Source organism: Alosa pseudoharengus, unplaced genomic scaffold (genome assembly GCF_046254945.1).
Source record: "Alosa pseudoharengus isolate Yale_2024_CS ecotype anadromous, Long Island Sound unplaced genomic scaffold, YU_APseudo_1.1 YU_APseudo_1.1_scf_2, whole genome shotgun sequence".
Classification (NCBI taxonomy): Eukaryota; Metazoa; Chordata; class Actinopteri; order Clupeiformes; family Clupeidae; genus Alosa; species Alosa pseudoharengus.
The window spans coordinates 12,967,200-12,985,413 of record NW_027468663.1 but is presented as its reverse complement, the minus strand read 5'-3'; the positions used below and the strand labels follow the sequence as shown (position 1 = coordinate 12,985,413).

General features: G+C 45.3%; 1 protein-coding gene across 2 annotated transcripts in view; it reads left to right on the top strand.

Moving 5' to 3' along the window:
* Nucleotides 1-18,214, top strand: part of gpc5c (glypican 5c) — a 152,582-nt gene that overhangs the window by 94,911 nt on the left and 39,457 nt on the right. For both annotated transcript variants that reach the window (XM_076293775.1, XM_076293774.1), the window contains one exon: nucleotides 3,209-3,329. In XM_076293775.1, the coding sequence (XP_076149890.1) occupies nucleotides 3,209-3,329 (121 nt within the window). The remainder of the gene's footprint in view (nucleotides 1-3,208; nucleotides 3,330-18,214) is intronic.

Genomic DNA, 18,214 nt, shown 5'->3' with positions numbered 1-18,214 from the left:
TGCTCTCGGCCTTCCAGACGCTGTAATTGATTCCCTGGTGAGCACTGAGCCCTCGTTAGCGCTTTAGCATGAGCTCCCTGACTCCTGTGCAAACCAGCCGGGCCCGCTGCAACCCCATCAACCCCCTCTCCCTTTTCCCTCTCCCTCTCTCTTGCTCTCTCTTGCTCTCTTTCCACCTCACTCTCTTTCTCTCTTCCCCTCCTCTCCCTTGCCTGTCTGAGTAACAAAAGAAATTAAGAATTCTTTCTGTATTCTTTATCTGATCAACCAACCAGTGATTTCATCAGTCAGCCAATCTCATTGATTGTCAATTTTCTCCTTTGATCGGTCTTGTTGTCCAAGAAATTTTCCCCAAGCTACGTAGCTCTCACCACTCTCTCTCTCTCTCTCTCTCTGTCTCTGTTTCTTTCTCTCCATATCCCTTTCTCCTTTCATCCCCAATTTCACTTCCCCTCAACTGTCCAGTGCCACACATTTAACTTCCTCTCTTCCTGTCTCTGTCTTTCCTGAGGTGTATGATCAGGGCTGTAGTGGAGTCCTGAATTTCAGTAATAGCGTTTACGCACCTCTAAATTGCGCTTATGCACCTCTAAATTGTGTTTATCCACCTCTAAACAGCCTACTGTTCTTAAGCCATTCTAAATTAAGTTTATGTCGTTTTACAACTGCCTATTTCATAGTGTTAGTTTCATATGATTGAACTTGCACAAGATGTAGTTTATCCATATTGTGCTGTATTATAGACTGTCAGTGATCAATCAACTTGGGGCAGCCAACAGGAAGCAGCAGGCTGCATCAAAGATGGATCACAGTCACTATACCAGGCCGTATGTCACGAATTTGAAAACATTATAGTGCTTTTGTTATGTTACTCGATATAACCGTGTTTATGTTTCACAAATACACCAACAATCATGTTAGCCATGTAAATATTTGCTTTTGAGGCATTTTGAAGCATTTTGAGCAAGATACCTGCTTTTGCAGGTTATCCACTATGCAGTGCAGTTTGCACTAATTGTTTTGAGAAATGCACTAACTGTTGTGCAAATGTTCATTATGATTTGAGAAATGCATCAAAGTGACCGAGAATAACTGTAAGTGTTTCCAGGCGAAATAATCACTAGGGAAACAAAACGTCATGCAACAGAGTTAAAATAATTTAAAGTTGCAGTTGGCAAGTGTGACAGATTGAGGGGACTTAGCCAAAATGTTTAATGTTTACAACTCTCATGCCCCTCCCCTACTACCACCGAGCACCCTCTCATAATGAGTTTGACGAGTTTGTGCTCGTCAGTGCGCACCAGACTGCACGAGACTGTGATTGACAGTCAGATCTCACACAGCCCTGCTCTGATTTGACCAGAAGAACTGGGAGCTGTGGATTTTTGCAAAACAAATAACAGGCTCTAGGTGGAGGTAGAAGTGTGGGGTTTTTTCTAAAACTGGCTGATTTATGTTGTTCTGTCGGAGCATAGTGTCGGTTTCAGTGAATATGATCAAAACAATCTTGCCAACTGCAGCTTTAAGCTTTTAAGGGTAACGGGCAACAATTTGCAAATTGCCAAATGTGTGAACAGGGATTTAGAGAAACGAAAGAAAGATTTAGATAAAGGGGAAACGAGGAGAGGACATGGAAAAGAGGGAAACCGTCAGAGAGTTGAGTGGAAAAGTATGTGCGTAAAAAGAGAGAATGGGCAGAGCTCTTGAACCTCAGCCCTTGCAATTATCTGAATGAAGTCCCACAAAGTAATCGATTATAAAAGTTATTCCCCATTACCTTAGTGCAGTAGACCAACAGGGTTTTTTTTTTGGCCTTAAAACATGCTATAATGTGTTCTTCGATCCTAAGCTGTTTTGTCATTACACTAACCTCTTAACTCCATATGCAAGCAGAGGGGGTCAATACACATCTTTTAAGCCAACAAAGCAACTTTGGTTTTCAGAGCAAAGGAGCACTTTTAATTAATCATTTATGTCAGGCAAGTAGGTAGTCCAGACCATTGATTATTTTATCTGTCAGGACACCCACATCAGACTTTCAAGTGCAATTAAGCAGTTCATTTGCCGGTGAGACAAAGCAGCAACACATTCACAATGCAAGGAGCGGTAATTGCAATGTTCTTACAAAAAATAACTTAATGTTTAATAAGGGGTTTGCTTCCATAAAACAGGTATGTTTTTTGTAAATATTGTGGTCATGAAAAACAGTGGCATGCATTTCTAATTAGTCAGGATGTGTTTTTTTGTAATTTAGTCAAATCCATCTTTCCATGACAAAAAATACAAACAGGCGCAGGGCCCTATCAATGTTCACTCTCTCTTGAACAGATGATAATAGCCTTTGGATGGAAAATACACACTCACTCAAGCACAGTCGCGCTCTCTCTCTCTCACACACACACACACACACATAGTCACGCACGCATGCACGCACGCACACACACACACACACACACACACACACACACACGCATACACTGAGGCTTATTTTCCATTAGTGTTTTCATGGTATCATTTGGCCAAATGGCAGCGGTTGCCGCAGACGGTTGTGCCAGAACTGTTAGTGTGAATTCACCAAAGCCCAATTAAACAAGCAAGGAGCCATTTCACCTGCAGCCAGCTCGGAGTAGTAAAGACTCACATCCATGGAGGGGTGGGGAGGGAGGGAGGGAGGAATGGACGCTTTATACACCATCTCCTGTGGAGTTTAGCCTGCATACCAGCCTGGCTTTACAAAGCACGGAGCTTTTTTCAGTGCCTTCTCTCTCTCTCTCTCTCTCTCTCTCTCTCTCTCTCTCTCTCTCTCTCTCTCTCTCTCTCTCTCTCTCTCTCTCTCCCTCTCCCTCTGTCTCTCTCTCTCTGTGGTATAAAGCTCTGCAGATGGTATCAGGATGGAGTGCATTGTCCGCATCGTTCTGCCAGGGTAGGGAGGTCAGGCTGACTTCTGAGAGGAGCCTGTATTAGAACAGGCCGTCCTAAGAACAACACGGGCTTGCCCCCTCTCCGTGCCCAGCCTTCTCCAGACCAAAGGCTGAATGTTGACTTTGATGCCGTGATATCTGAGTGTCTCATGCACTCCCACAAAAGCTCTGGGAATGTCTGAGTTATTCTTGACCCTCAGTGACCCCTCTGTTTCTCTCTCTCTCTCTCTCTCTCTCTCTCTCTCTCTCTCTCTTTCACTCTCTCTCTCTCTCTCTCCCTCCCTCAGTTACACTAAGAAGGTGGTGGGGAACGGAGTGCACGCTCAGAGGCAGAATCCGGAGCTGAAGGTGCGGGGAGCCGACCCTGCCCTGATGGAGGTCAAAGACAAACTGGAGCAGTTCAGCCAGGTAACACTTCTTTCCTCAGCCTGCACAGTGGACCTTATCCGCTGGCCTCGAGCCCTCTCACGCCCACACACCACCGCACAACTCTATCCTATACTCACTCAACTCCATCTACCACCACTCTGGAGTCGCTGTGAAAAGTTAAAGTAAAAACGCTGTGCACACATCTAGTGTTTTCCAGAAGGTTCCACATGGCAGTCGGCATACCAAACTCAACTTTTTATGCAATATGATAAGACTTACAAGAAAAGAACAAACACTTTGAGAAGTTGTTAGATGTTTCCATATCAAAGAGGCTCTTATTTTCAACCAGATGTAATCGAATATTAGCTGCCTCTGCATGAGGCTTGACCGGCAAAGCATTCTGTTAATAATGGAGGCAGAGCCAGAGAGAAGGAGAGAGAAGGAGAGAGGAGAGAGAGAAGGAAAGATAGAGAGAGATAGAGGGAAAAAGGAGAGAGAAATAGAGAGAGGGAGAGGAGAGAGAGGAGAAAGAGAGAGACAGAGAAGGAGAAAGAGAGAGAGAGAATGAAAAGCAGGATGAGATCAAAGTTGAGAGCATGTTTACTGCTGGAGAGGCTGACTCAGCAGCGGTGCTCTGGTCATATGCCTCCCTCGTGAGAGGAGGAGAAGAGGCCATGACTTCTGCAGGGCCTCACAAGACGGTGTGGCCCACACACACCCACAAGGGAGACGCAAGCGGACACAAAGAGAAATGCATGAGTACAAACTGCATACATGCATGCATACAGACTTACAGTACATACATACATACAGACACACATACAAATACATACTGTACATACACACATACTCATACTTATGCACACAGATATGTACACGTATTTAGGATGAACCTGCACTTGAAAAAACACTGTACAACACAAAAACAAATTTTCAAATGTGCGTACATGCATACAAATGTGCACACGCACAAACTTTACAGATACACGCGCACACACACACACACACACACACACACACACACACACACACACACACACACACACACACACACACACACACACACACACACACACACACACACACACACACACATTTAGACACACTCAGGATGCAGAAAGTAGATGAAACAATATTGCTATATGCAAAGCCCCCACACGCATCCTTTACTCATTATCATCTCAAGAGGCACCACGTAGAATGATAAGCCACTCACTTAGGGCTAGCAGGCTATTCATAAACTTCTCTTCTCTAATGTGTTGAGATAAAGAGTTCTTCATTTAATTCCATCTAGAGTATGGAGAACTGCATTTGAACTGGATAGCTAACAATTTAGACACTTGTTGCATGTTGCAACAGCCAATTATACACCCTACCAGTCAATTTCTCAGGAATAATCGATTGCTGAAAGCATATAAACCATAAACCAGAGTGACACAACAGGCATCAGAGTGTTGAGTGGTGGCGTGTAATAAAATGTGAAAGACATCAAGCCATAGTAAAGTATTCCAAATATACCCTGATGCGCTTCTCCTTCCTCGGCCGTCTGTCAGCTGACCAGTGCCGCCCGCCATCTTGCAGATTTTATAGCTCTCTTGTGGTGTAGTATGACTGCTGTAGCACTAGCGCATCATAGAGGTTTTTGTCCGTTTTTTCCCAGCAATTTTTTGGTCAAAGAGTCCCAGACACCGGTGCTCATACAACTTGGTGAGCATGTAGCCCCACTAAGCTGATACGGAATAGCAGCTATGTGGATATTTGATTTACTTATTTAGTATTTAGTATTTTAGTATTTTTATCTTCTAATCTACTGTCTCTATTGTGCAGTAGTTTTTTATAATTATATACTATACTTATATTACTTTTTCTGCTGTAAGTGCATGTTGTGTGTGATGTCTGACCTTGACCTTGAATTTCCTCTTGGGGATCAATAAAGTATCTATCTAGCTAGCTAGCTAGCTAGCTTTTGGTTTTCTGCAAAGACCACTTAAAGGGGTGGTTCAGGATTTTGGACATAGGACCTCAATTCCAAGTTAGCAAGTGTGATATTTATCAGTGGAGACCGTTTTCAACACATTTCCTCCCGTCCTTCTACAGTAGTTGCAGAGTTCGCAGGTGCTAAGTATGTGTTAGCCTGCCACTAAAAACAGTCTTACCCACTCCACAGTACACCCGAGGCAAATAAATTATAATGCCAGACTATCGATGTAAATGTCTGTGTTGATAGTTTTATTTCTAACATTATTCTATCCTTGCATTTCAATGTTCGAATTACATTTTGAGGGACTAGTTTCTTAGCAGCGGCGGAATTATACTTGCTCCGGTTAGTAGTACTGCGCCGAAAAGTAAACATAGAAGCGCATTCCAATGGTGATACCTAGTAGCAGAGACTTTCTAATGAGGAGACACAGCACTCAAAAAATCCTCCATAGAAATGCATGGGCTTAGTTTGTAACGCCAATATGGCAGTTGTCTACGCATATCACACCCCTTCCGCGGCAAAATGTTGACATGTGAATACATTGGGCCAATCATGTGCTATGTTGTGAATATATTGAGCCAATAATGTGGTGTGTTGTGAAAACATCGTGCCAATCATGTGTTGTGATCTCGCTGCTGGAGCAAGATTGCAGTAGATTGGTGTCGTGAAGCCTTGAGCACGCGCATTTCTGCCGAGATGGATGTCCGATGAGTGCCCAAAAAAGCGTTGCCATATGGCCGCCGAGTGGAGGGACTTGCCTAAAAGGACTTTGCTAGTAGTAGCCTTGGTAATATCAGTCCGCCACTGCGTTGCTTAAATGCCTACTTCCAACTTCAGGGAACAAAGTATAACTATTGCAATGCGATGCGAGGGTAGTTGTATTTCTTACCCTATTCTATCAACACAGACATTTACATCGATTGTCTGGAATTTGCCTCGAGTGTACTTTGGAGTGGGTAAGACTGTTTTTAGTGGCAGGCTAACACATACCGATGACTTGCGCTAGCCTAGCACCTGCGAACTCTGCAATTAGAAGGACTGGATGAAACGTGTTGAAAACGGTCTCCACTGATAAATATCACACTTGCTAACATGGAAATGAGGTCCTATGTCCAAAATCCTGAACCACCCCTTTAAGGGAATGAGTAGCGGTCATATTATGTACCGCTATGTGGTACATCTAGTTCAACAAAGGTCTGTTCTTTCTCTGTCCTTGATGATTCATATTCTAGATGTAGCCATATAGCTGTAACCCAGATGGAAAAGTTTGTGTTGTTTACAAGATACCTGGCAAATACACAGCACACGGAGCTCCGTAGTCTAGAACTCCAAGTGGAGAGTGCTCAGAAGTGTTGACCTTCAGAGTTTGTCACCATCATCACCGCTGAAATTGAAGTACTCTTGCCGGGTAGGAGGGCTCATCAAAGATCAGAGAGAGAGAGAGAGAGAGAGAGGGAGATGGAGAGAGAGAGTGTAAGTGCTTTTGTAGAAAGGGATGACACAAGCCTTCTTCAAAGTGACATTTTTGTCATGCAAATAGTGAAGCAAGCTCTGAATGGGCGGCGGCGAGAGGGACTTCGCCAGACTCCCCCAGGGCTTCTCGTGGAGACTAACGAGGGCGTACTGGGCGCTGCCAGGCCCGTCCACCCATTGTTTACCTGAAACACTAGCCGTCCACCTCACACGGCCCTCCCCCAGTTCTCTTTCGCTCTTTTCCTCTGTCTTATCCTCTTTTGTTTTTTCTCTTCTGCCTGTCCGTCCAAACTCTTGGTGGCAGTGACGAATGGCCACTGTCAGCTGTTGAGTGGCAGTGGGCCACTTTTCCCCGCTGCATGGCATGCTGGGAAAATGGAAGGCCGTTGTCATGGAGATGCGGATGTCAGCGGCAGTCTTGGTGACATTTAAGAAATGAATTCTACCTTTTTTTTTTCCTGCAGTGCCAAAGCCTCTGCAGCTTTTTGTGCGTGACCCTGATAAGAGGGTAGCTGCTGGTTGTGCTCATTGTGTTGCTTGGCTTTCCGGCCTCCCAGGCAACGTAAGTGCACAATCATATAGCACAAAGACACAGACAGACACACTCACTCACGGATACACACACACACATACGCACACATACATACACACACACACACACACACACACACACACACACACACACACACACACACACACACACACACACACACACACACACACACCCACGCACAATCAAATTTGAGAAATGCTAGAGGAATTACAATAAAGCCGTCGGCTTGTTGTCCTGCCAGCACTGTGCACAATGACCGAAAAGGATTGGAGCACCTCAAGCTGTGAAGTGACACTGTTTTTAACCCTGGGATCTCCGAAGTTAAATCTTCCTAGTAGGAATGAAAACAGTTGCATTATGCCCCCCCCCCCCGCCACCATCCCCCACGCAGGTCCTGCTTAAAGCTGGGGATTTCTTACTGTGACTTTTTCCTGTAAGCGCTGAGAAAATCGGACCACGCAATGACCCAAAGGCTCAGCTTAGTCACTCTTTCTAATGCACTCTCTCACACACATATTCTCTCTCACACACACACACACACACAACACTGCTTCTCTTCCCGGACTTAAGACGGAGCCACAGCTGAAGAAGGCAGTTGAGCTGGTCACTCCCATCATTGGACCTAATGTGAGAGGGGAAGGTGAAATAAATAGGCCATGTTACGGACTCTCCACAGCGGATCGCCTTCCACTGTCCTCCCATTAAAGCGCAATAAATACATCTAATGTGAGCTGTAAATATTTCAGAGTGGAATTTGGATGCTGCGCCACTGGCCCAGCTGTTTTTGGGTGGGGACACACAATAGCCTGTGTGTTTCGCTCATTCATTTCTCACTTTTCTTGTGTGTTTTTGAGTGTGTGTGTGCAAATGGGTGTGTGTTTGTGTGTGTGTGTGTGTGTGTGTATGTGTGTGTGTGTGTGTGTGTGTGTGTGTGTGTGTGTGTGTGTCAAGTGGACGTCATTGTGGACGATCTGGTCCTCATCAGGAGGCCTGCTGAAAGCTGCGCACCCGGTGGATGAAAGCGGGGGAAAGTTGATGTCATCTGACGGCCCTGGTGTTGGAATGGCAAGAAAGGCCTTCAGGCAGCGTGATTGATGATGTGACTACTGTACTGCATCCTCTGGATTTCCCCCATCGTCCAGGTCCACTTAGCATGTCCAACCACTGACGCGCGGACCCTACTGGACTCCCAGCGTGCTCAATTAGCCTGTAAAGTAGCCAGTCAGTTGAGTCATAATTCAGTCAATAACATTTTCGATGTCGATAAACCAGCATCAGGCTGTGCCTTGCGTGGGTTAGTGTTTGTTGCACTAACCCACCCACACACACACACACAAACACACACACACACATGTCCGACATGTTCCAACTGGATCGCAAGACCTTACTGCTAGTCCACCACATTTGAGCCAGAAGATGGTCAAACAGTTTAGTCATAATTCAATCAATAGAATTTTGTGTCGATAAACCAACATCCCGCTGTGGGTTTACTGCTTTACTGTATGGTCGAATGTTTGCTGCAATCAATGTGGCCTCCACTTTATGGTTCTGCTGCATTCACAGGGGCTCGCACTGCTGGGGTCATGTGAGGTTGAGTTGTGTTCTTAACAGGATTAGCGCTTGGCCTCTAATGGTTCGGAATAAATGCTCCTGCAGAGACGTATGGAGGCAGACGTGTAGGGAGGCTGCTCTGGCTCGTCTGCTTTGCCCACGTGACCCCCTCACCTTTGGCTGGTGTTCAGCACCGTCTCTGATAGGTACACGTAATGTCACAGCGTGCTTCTAATCCACTTAAACCTGCCACAGGCTCCACTGTGTGATTGAATTGTCCAGAGATTCATGACTTTGCACATTACAGATGGGAGTCTGGTTTCCTGACCAGTAACTACAATTGAGAGTTGAAGAACAAGAGAGAAAGAGAGAGAGAGAGAGAGAGAGAGAGAGAGAGAGAGAGATTCTTGGCAGTAACATCCCGTTACAGTGACCATAAAGGGTGGCACTTGGGGTCAGAGGTCATTGAGTGATTGAGTGATGGAGAAAATGGAGGAGGCGGAGATGGAGAAAACTCTAATGGAGTGTCTGAGTATTTGGGATTGACCTAAAGCACAGTTTTACTTGAGAACGAAAGGCCAAAGCTGTGTTTTAAAAAAAAAAAAAGAAAGAAATCAAATGAGACGTTCACGTGTGGACAAGGCCAGAGGGAGAGATTATGGAAGAGGAGGCAGTACTTGCTGGGACATTTGGCTGCGGTTCGGTCCCAGAGAGGAACCCAGAACACCGGCAGCAGAGGGGAAGGGCCAGATTCTTTCCATCTATTGACACATGTCGGCTCCCGCCTGGGCTTAGCAATTGAAGAGGAGAGAGAGAGAGAAAGACAAAGACAGGGGGAGAGAGAGAGAGAGAGACTTTTGACTTTTAAGGTTCCTTTATTGACCGTCAAAAAGGAAACCAGGTAACATTAAAACCAACCCATAATAAAACCTCCCTCCACCCCCCACCCCACCCTCACAAAAAAAAGAAAACCACACACATAAAAACAGTTACCCAAAACAACAACAAAAAATACAAAGAGAGAGAGAGAGAGAGAGAGTAGAATTGTTAAAAAGTTGATATCCTGCTTGGTAACCCGACTCCTCCACCAGCCACAGCCATATACCAACTATTCAAGCCCAAGCTAAAGATGGCTGCTGCTCCATCTTCTGATACCAACTATTCAAGCCCAAGCTAAAGATGGCTGCTGCTCCATCTTCTCATACCAACTAATCAAGCCCAAGCTAAAGATGGCTGCTGCTCCATCTTCTCATACCAACTAATCAAGCCCAAGCTAAAGATGGCTGCTGCTCCATCTTCTCATACCAACTAATCAAGCCCAAGCTAAAGATGGCTGCTGCTCCATCTTCTCATACCACCTATTCAAGCCCAAGCTAAAGATGGCTGCATCTTCTCATACCACCGACATTGAAGGCTTGGGGTTAAGAGCTTGCTCACAGGAGGACACATAACTAGCAATTCCTCTCTATTGAGACTACTGTTTCCTGTTGCCTTCCGTGCTGTCCTTGAGGTTGTTTGGGCTCATCAATGTGAGCTTGCTGTAAGCTGCTGTCACAAAAAGAAAATAACAGAAGATACCACTTACGCAAACACCATTTGCACACACACACACACACACACACACACACAGACCCACACACACACACACATGCACGCACACTATACTGTGTGCACACACAAACTCAGACAAAGACACATACACACACACACAAAGAGACCGAGATGAAAGTGAGGCGCTCACGTATTGCGGTCAGATTATAGGCCAGTATTGATGGCCGCCGTCAGGCAGCTGAATGGGACTCACCCAGAGGACTGCTGATAAGTGGAGCCCAGCCTCTGGCCATGCAGCGGTGTTCAGTGTCAAAGTCCTGCATGGTCCTCGCCGCCCCGTGGGTCAAGCTTCAGGGCTCGGCGTTTGAAGTGTGGAGTGAAACCTATAGTCTGCTGAAGGCTCCGATGAATAATTACCATCATCTACCTGTAGCCCACGCCAGAGCTTCAGCGAGAGACAACATTTATAAACATCAAAGCAAAAGACCACAGTGTTGTTGTTAAATGGTCTGTGTGTTTGTTAGCTGTGTGTTAATTTGTACACACACACACACACACACACACACACATACACACACACACACACAAATCACATTTTCAGTTATTTACGGTGGATTACTCATCTCCTAATGACATGAATGAAGGACCTGGCCTGATTTCCAGAGCAACTCGTGTAAGCTGGTTTTGATTGCTGCGAGACTTGTTGACACTCAGCTTGGCATAACCTATTTGAAATGGAACAGGAACAGTGATGATGACAACAACCACCACAACAACAACCACCACCACCACCACAACACCCCCAAAATGCCCACTGAAATCATCTCTCTCTCCATGTCAACAGCAGATGGCTTTCAGAGCTTAACGGAACTGTGGTGTGGAGCGATCGAGTGCTTTGTCAAAAGCGTTGCGCCCTGCGTGACTCAGTGTTGTGGGAGCTCGTTTCGACGGGAGCTGTAACGCACACTTACAGCACGGCGGCGAAAACAGCAGGAGTTGGGACCATACACTTTCAAGTGTTGATTAGGTTTCACAAGCTATGCTTATGGTGTATTTCACTCTCTTTATTTCTCCCCCTCTCTCTCTTTCTCTCTCTCTCATACTCAACAGCTCCAGCAGAGTTGAAAACAGGATCAGACACAGCTCTCTCCACTCCGTTTTATACAGACACACACACAAACTCTGATGGCTCTGGTAGAAACACAAAGACAGGCAGGCACACACACACACACACACACACACACACACACACACACACACACACATTCCTACTGAGCTGTTAGCTATTCCATGCCTAATCATGCTCCTGCAGAAATTAATTGTTGTTGTTTTGGCAGGGGACAAGGCAGAATTATGACTGAGCTGCTGCATTACACAGGGCTCTCTGGCTGTGTCCCAGTGCCACATGTTTGCTTGCTGGTATTACCAGGGCCCCGGTGACTTTCCTGGGCATTATAAAATAATAATCCACAGCGCCAGCGTGACATTTAATTACTATTTGAGAGGCTGACTGGGCCTTTCTGCATCCTCAGAAAATCTGATTCCATGTGTGCCAGTGATGACTCCAAAAGCACCAGTTTTGCCTCAGTGGGCACTTTTGGACCAACAGAGAACGGTTTTCTGAACCAGTTCCGTTCAGAATTCTTTGAACCTTGATGCTATCTAGTGAACCAGCCTGCATTTTAACCAGTTTTGAATAGTACCCAGGACACATCATTAACAGAGGGTGCTGCATGCATAAACAGGAGATGATTATGTGACAGTGGTCCTGTCAAAACAGTGGAGATAAGACTTAATTAGCTGTGTAATGCTAGTTAATGTTATCTGTGTGATGTGCTAGTTAACTAGTCTTGTTTACTCGTGGCAATGGTTGCTAAGGAGAGAAAACTCATGCTTTGGCCTACAGTGCCAGTTGCGTTCCGCTTCCTCCCTGAACTGTAGAAGGACACGTCCACTTTGGTTCACAGGAAAAGACAACTCCTGTTTTGGTTCCAGCTCTGAACCGATTTATTTTGGTCGAAATGTTCCAAACGGTTCAACATCTGGATTGTGAACCAGAACGAAGCCGGGTTTCTGTCTGTGGTAAAGGGCAATGTCTCTCTCTCTCTCTCTCTCTCTCTATCTCTCTCTCTCTCCCTGATTCTCTCCCTCAGACACAAGGTCATTGTTCAGGGCATTCACACTCCAGCCTGAACACAGAGAGAGATATGGAGAGAGGGAGAGAGAGGGAGAGAGAGGGAGAGAGAGAGACCAACTACCTGTAATATCAGAAATGCTTTTGGCAATGCAAAGTAAGTTATTGTCATGCCAATAAAGCTCATTTGAATTAAATTGAATTTAGGGAGAGGGAGAAACAGAAAGAGGGTGAGATAGACATTTTGAGAGAGAGAGAGAGAGAGAGACCGCAGTAAAGAGGGGACATTAGGAGACTATGTGGAATGGGTGCTGTCATTCTTTCCTCTGTCCTCTGCTCTTTGTTGTGCTCCTGGCCGGCTGGCGTGCCTGTGTGTCCCAGACTGCTTAGACTGTTAGTGATGAGGTGGCGCCGTCCATGGGCTGCCTGCCTTGGACGCCTCGCACTTACTGTGACATTTTGTCTGTGTGTGTGTGTGTGTGTGTGTGTGTGTGTGTGTGTGTGTGAGAGAGAGAGAGAGCAGAAGGAGAGTGATTTAGGGAACAGTGCTGTCCAGAATTCATTTTTCCTTCCCTCCCTTCTCCCTTGATGGCCTTACAAGGTCTAGGGGGCAATTGGGGCAACTCTTTCTCTCCTACTGTCCCTGTCCTTCTGTCTTTCTCACAGTCTGCCCCCTTGTCACATCTGCACTCACACAGACAAGTTCACACACACACACACACACACACACACACACACACACACACACACACACACACACACACACACACTCACAGATAACCTTAAACTCCCACACGCACATGCATGACCCTATGTTGCCTCAGGATGTCTTCATCCACTTCTGACAGCTCTGCGGGTGAACTATTGTGTTATTGCCTCCCTGCCTAATAATAATCTCTCCTACTGTGGCATTCCAAGCTCAGTCCACCAACCTGGAGCCCCTGAGCCTGCTCATAATATTGTGCTTGTCCTCCTGACTCTTATAAAACAGGCATGTTCATTGTGACTCCTACAGACAAGCCTAACACTAATAACTAGAGTCCATCACTCCCAAACACACCTCCTTAGACATGCACACACACACACACACACACACACACACACATACAGATACACACATGTACACACGCACTCCCAAACTCTCCCTCCAAATGCCTAGCCTGCTCTGGAGAGTGGCTCGGTTGCCCGTAGCAACACGGGATTTGCCGTGAATAGGATACAGAGCACTAGGAGGAATTTAATCTAGCGCATTCCAGCGGGACGTTTCGTGCTCAGCAAGGAATGTCCAGGGGAAAGAAGGGGGAATAGATTGCATGCTTTTGAGGAGTTTGCACTACATTGGAAACATTATGAGAATAAATGCCTGATTTGACCTTGGATAACACTATAAGCACCAAACTCCCACCTCCTCAATTGTGCACGCACGCGCACACACACACACACACACACACACACACGCATACGCATGCATGCACGCACGCACGCACACACACACACACAGGTCCCTATGTGCCAAGTCTCTGCGGTGGCTTTTTAGCACTCCTGATCTGCCTTGCTGACACACACACGCACACACACACATACACACACACACACGCATGCACGCACGCACACACACACACACACACACACACACACGCACGCACACACACACACACACACACACACACACACACACACACTCATGCATGCACGCACGCACACACACACACACACACACACATACATTAATCAGTATTGTTTTATTCTATTTCATCTGGGGGTCTAAAGTTCACATGTACACCATCACAAAAAGCCTCTCACTCACGCCTGTAAAAGCTTTGAAATAGCAATAGACACAAAAATAATTGTACTTGCTAACACTTGCTGGTCCCACTTTCCTCCTCCTCACTTATGTTAGCCACCATTATGCTTTAATCACATCCTTTCATATTACCATGGAAACTCAAAGAAAAGAGATGTGTTAACCAAAAGTTCTGGCAGCAGATTCGAAATCCCAAGCGCCGTTCTCTCCTACCCTGATAGCCCACTTTATTGGTGTAAAAGTTGTTCTAATTTATTGAGAATCCTTGTGAATATGGCATTTGATATGATAGTTGAAGATATGGTGATGAATGACAATATTTAACTATTTTGTATGACATATAGCAACAGTCAAGTTGGATGTTAGATGATTTTAGATGTCACAAAGACTGGTGTTGAGCCATCTGAAGGACATAACAGGACCCCTGCTGGACCCCCTGCAGTTTGCCTACAGGGCAAACAGGTCGGCGGATGACGCCGTCAATATGGGACTGCAATTCATCCTGCACCACCTCTACTCCCCAGGGACGCCAGGATATGCCAGGATCCTGTTTGTGGACTTCAGCTTGGCATTCAACACCATCATGCCTGAACTTCTACATCAGAAGCTCTCCCAGTTCTCAGTGCCTGCCTCTACCTGTTAGTGGATCATCAGCTTTCTGACTGACAGGCAGCAGCATGTCAGACTGGGGAGCATCTCATCCAAAACCCGGTCCATCAGTACTAGTGCCCCACAGGGGTTTGTCCTTTCCCCACTGCTCTTCTCCCTCTACACTAATGACTGCACCTCACAGAGCCCATCTGTAAAGCTCATGAAGTTTGCAGATGACACCACCATCATTGGTTTGATCCAGCATGGTGATGAGTCTGCTTACAGGCAGGAGGTGGAACAGCTGGTCCAGTGGTGCAGTCAGAACCACCTGGAGCTCAACCCCAAGAAGACTGTGGAGATGACAGTGGACTTTAGGAGAAGTCCCCCTCCACTCCCCTCCCTCGCCATTCAGAACGTTGAGTCCAATGTGGATTCCTTTAGGTTCCTGGGATCAACCATTTTACAGGACCTAAAATGGTCTCTCCACATTGAAGCTATCCAGAAAAAGGCCCAGCAGAAGTTATACTTCCTGAGACAGCAGTGTGGCCTACTGGTTAGGGCTTCAGGCTTGTAACCAAAGGGTTGTCGGTTCGATCCTTGACCAGTAAGAAAAATGTGGGCGGGGGAAGTGGTTGAGCACTGCTCTCCCATGCCCACATCCACGGCTAAAGTGCCCTTGAGCAAGGCACCTAACCCCTCACTGCTCCCCGAGTGCCGCTGTAGCAGGCAGCTCACTGCTGATTAGTGTGTGCTTCACCTCACTGTGTGCTGAGTGTGTTTCACTAATTCACAGATTGGGATAAATGCAGAGACCAAATTTCCCTCACGGGATCAAAAGAGTATATAAACTTATACTTGTACAGCTAAGGAAGTTTAATCTGCCTGAGGAGCTGCTGACCACTTTCTACTCAGCCATCATTCAGTCAGTCATCTGCATCTCCATCACTGTCTGGTTTGGGTCAGCCACCAAACGGGACAGGACCAGACTGCAACGGACAATTACATGTAGGGCTGCAGAGAGGATCACTGGCGCTGACCTTCCCTCCACCCAGGACAAGTACCGGTCCAGGGTCAGGAAAAGGGCAGCTAAAATCTCTACAGACCCCTCACATCCTGGTCACAAACTGTTCAACCTCCTTCCCTCTGGTAGACGATACAGGGCACTGTTTGCCAAAAACAGCCGACACAAAGACAGCTTCTTCCCCCAAGCAATCAACACTGTTCTGCTCATCTACCTCATGTGTACTTCAATCTTACAGTTAAAATAATTGTTATTTATACATTATCATTGCACTGAACTGCCTTGCACTATATTTATATTTAATCAGTCTATACTGATACTGCATTATTCCCACCCTCTTTTCAATGTATACTGCATCTTGCCTGTGCCTGCTGAGGTGTCCACGACTTGGCAACCTTGACAGGGACAACAAGGAGGCGGTCATCCCCAGCCGTACTCCCATGGACAATTGCATTACCCTATACTACCTTAGTGTGTATTTATTTGCAAATGTACATACTGTATTTATTCTTATACATAGCCATATTCTACTGCCCTTCATTCTATTCTTACTGTTCTGTCTTTATTATTTTTAATGTTTTTTATTATTTTTTATTCTTATATGTTAAGTGAGTGTTGTACTTTGAGAGCAAAGATTCAAAGATTCAGAGTCAAATTCCTTGTTTGTTTACACAAACCTGGCCAATAAAGCTGATTCTGATTCTGAAATGAAACATTATGTCTTTGATGAGCGTAAACCTACAACAGGAAAAGACAGATCACCATGGCTCACAGTTTTGTTTAGTAATGGCTTTCCATAGAGCACATGACCTTGAATGTTACACAGAGACCACTTTAAGACAGTTTTACAGCAATTTTTTGAATTCTCTTGCGTTTCGTTCCTCCATAAACATGCCACAATTACGCTCGATCAAAATTTTACAGTATATGTCAGCACATGCAGATGTTCTGTAGACTAAAAAATATGGTTCCATATGTTCAAGGTCATATTCCTTTATAACTGTATCTACATGTCTTAAATAATGTATGTTTTAAATAAAGTAATGAAGAAGAAGAAACATCATCATCATCATCATCATCGCCGTCGAAACAAGACATTTTATATTTTGTAAACATTTGGTCAGAGGCATGAACAGGTTCACATTACACACACAATTCCGAGACTTAAATACTATGACAGTATTTTTCAGTGACACAAAATCCTGACAATCAATGCTAACCATGGATGTACTCATAACTAAAGGGGAACCTTAAACCCCTTTGGAAGGCACATTATTTTCAGTAACAATCATGGTAACCATGATAATAAATGTCTAACAGCTGACGCTAGTTATGCTTCTTTGGAAACTCACAGCAGTTAAGACATTGTCATGTTTTATTTATTTTATGGAAGATAAACAAGCTGAAGAAATATGTGAATGTTTTATTTTCTATTTTACTTAGAAACGTAGTCACAAGTGGGCCCCGGCTCCATGAAGAATGAGCTAAATCATGCTGACTGCTGTTGGAGGTGAATGCAGTTGTGACAGAGCAACGCTGTCTCAAAGTGCAGACTCACCCAATCAACTTATGTATACACACTTTTATTCGTTAACAGGCCTTTAGAACGGCTTCAATTTTCCCATGCTTTGCTGCATGTGGCTTTCTTCTAGGCCTCATAAACAGACGGGAAGGCTTGATTCACTGCCATAGTACAAACTTTAAAACGTACAAGGCCTCTTGCTTAATTGATTCTCTGCACTGTTACAAATGTGAAAGAGTCTGAAAGATTACGGGGCTAAACGCCCTGCCCATTTAATGGCTTTTTAACCGTGTCTGTATTAACGCAATGCCTAGCCTTATGTGGCTCGAGTCACGTGGCTGTTCAATCCACCGCTCAGCCCACTCTGAGCAGCCATTTTACTCGTTAACTCATGAATGCGATTATTGAAATAACCATTTCACTGGGTTGCTTTGCATAATTGAAAGGTTAACATGCTTATCGCGGTTTGCACCGAGGACTTGGCTCGAAGGACAGGGAGAGTTGTTTTCTTCCCGCGCTGTCAGTGGCAAGCATATAATTCCATTAGTCTTTCCAAAGAACAGGCCCGTCGCCAAGGGCCAACAAGCGTAGTGAAACAAGGACAAGGAAATCAAGGCTTAATATATAGAACCCCGCTGTGCAACCATCACATAATGGAAGCCATATGATTATACAACAAATAAGATCTCCACACAAAACACAGATACACACAGTGGGCTACATACAGTAGCCTAGGCTTTTGG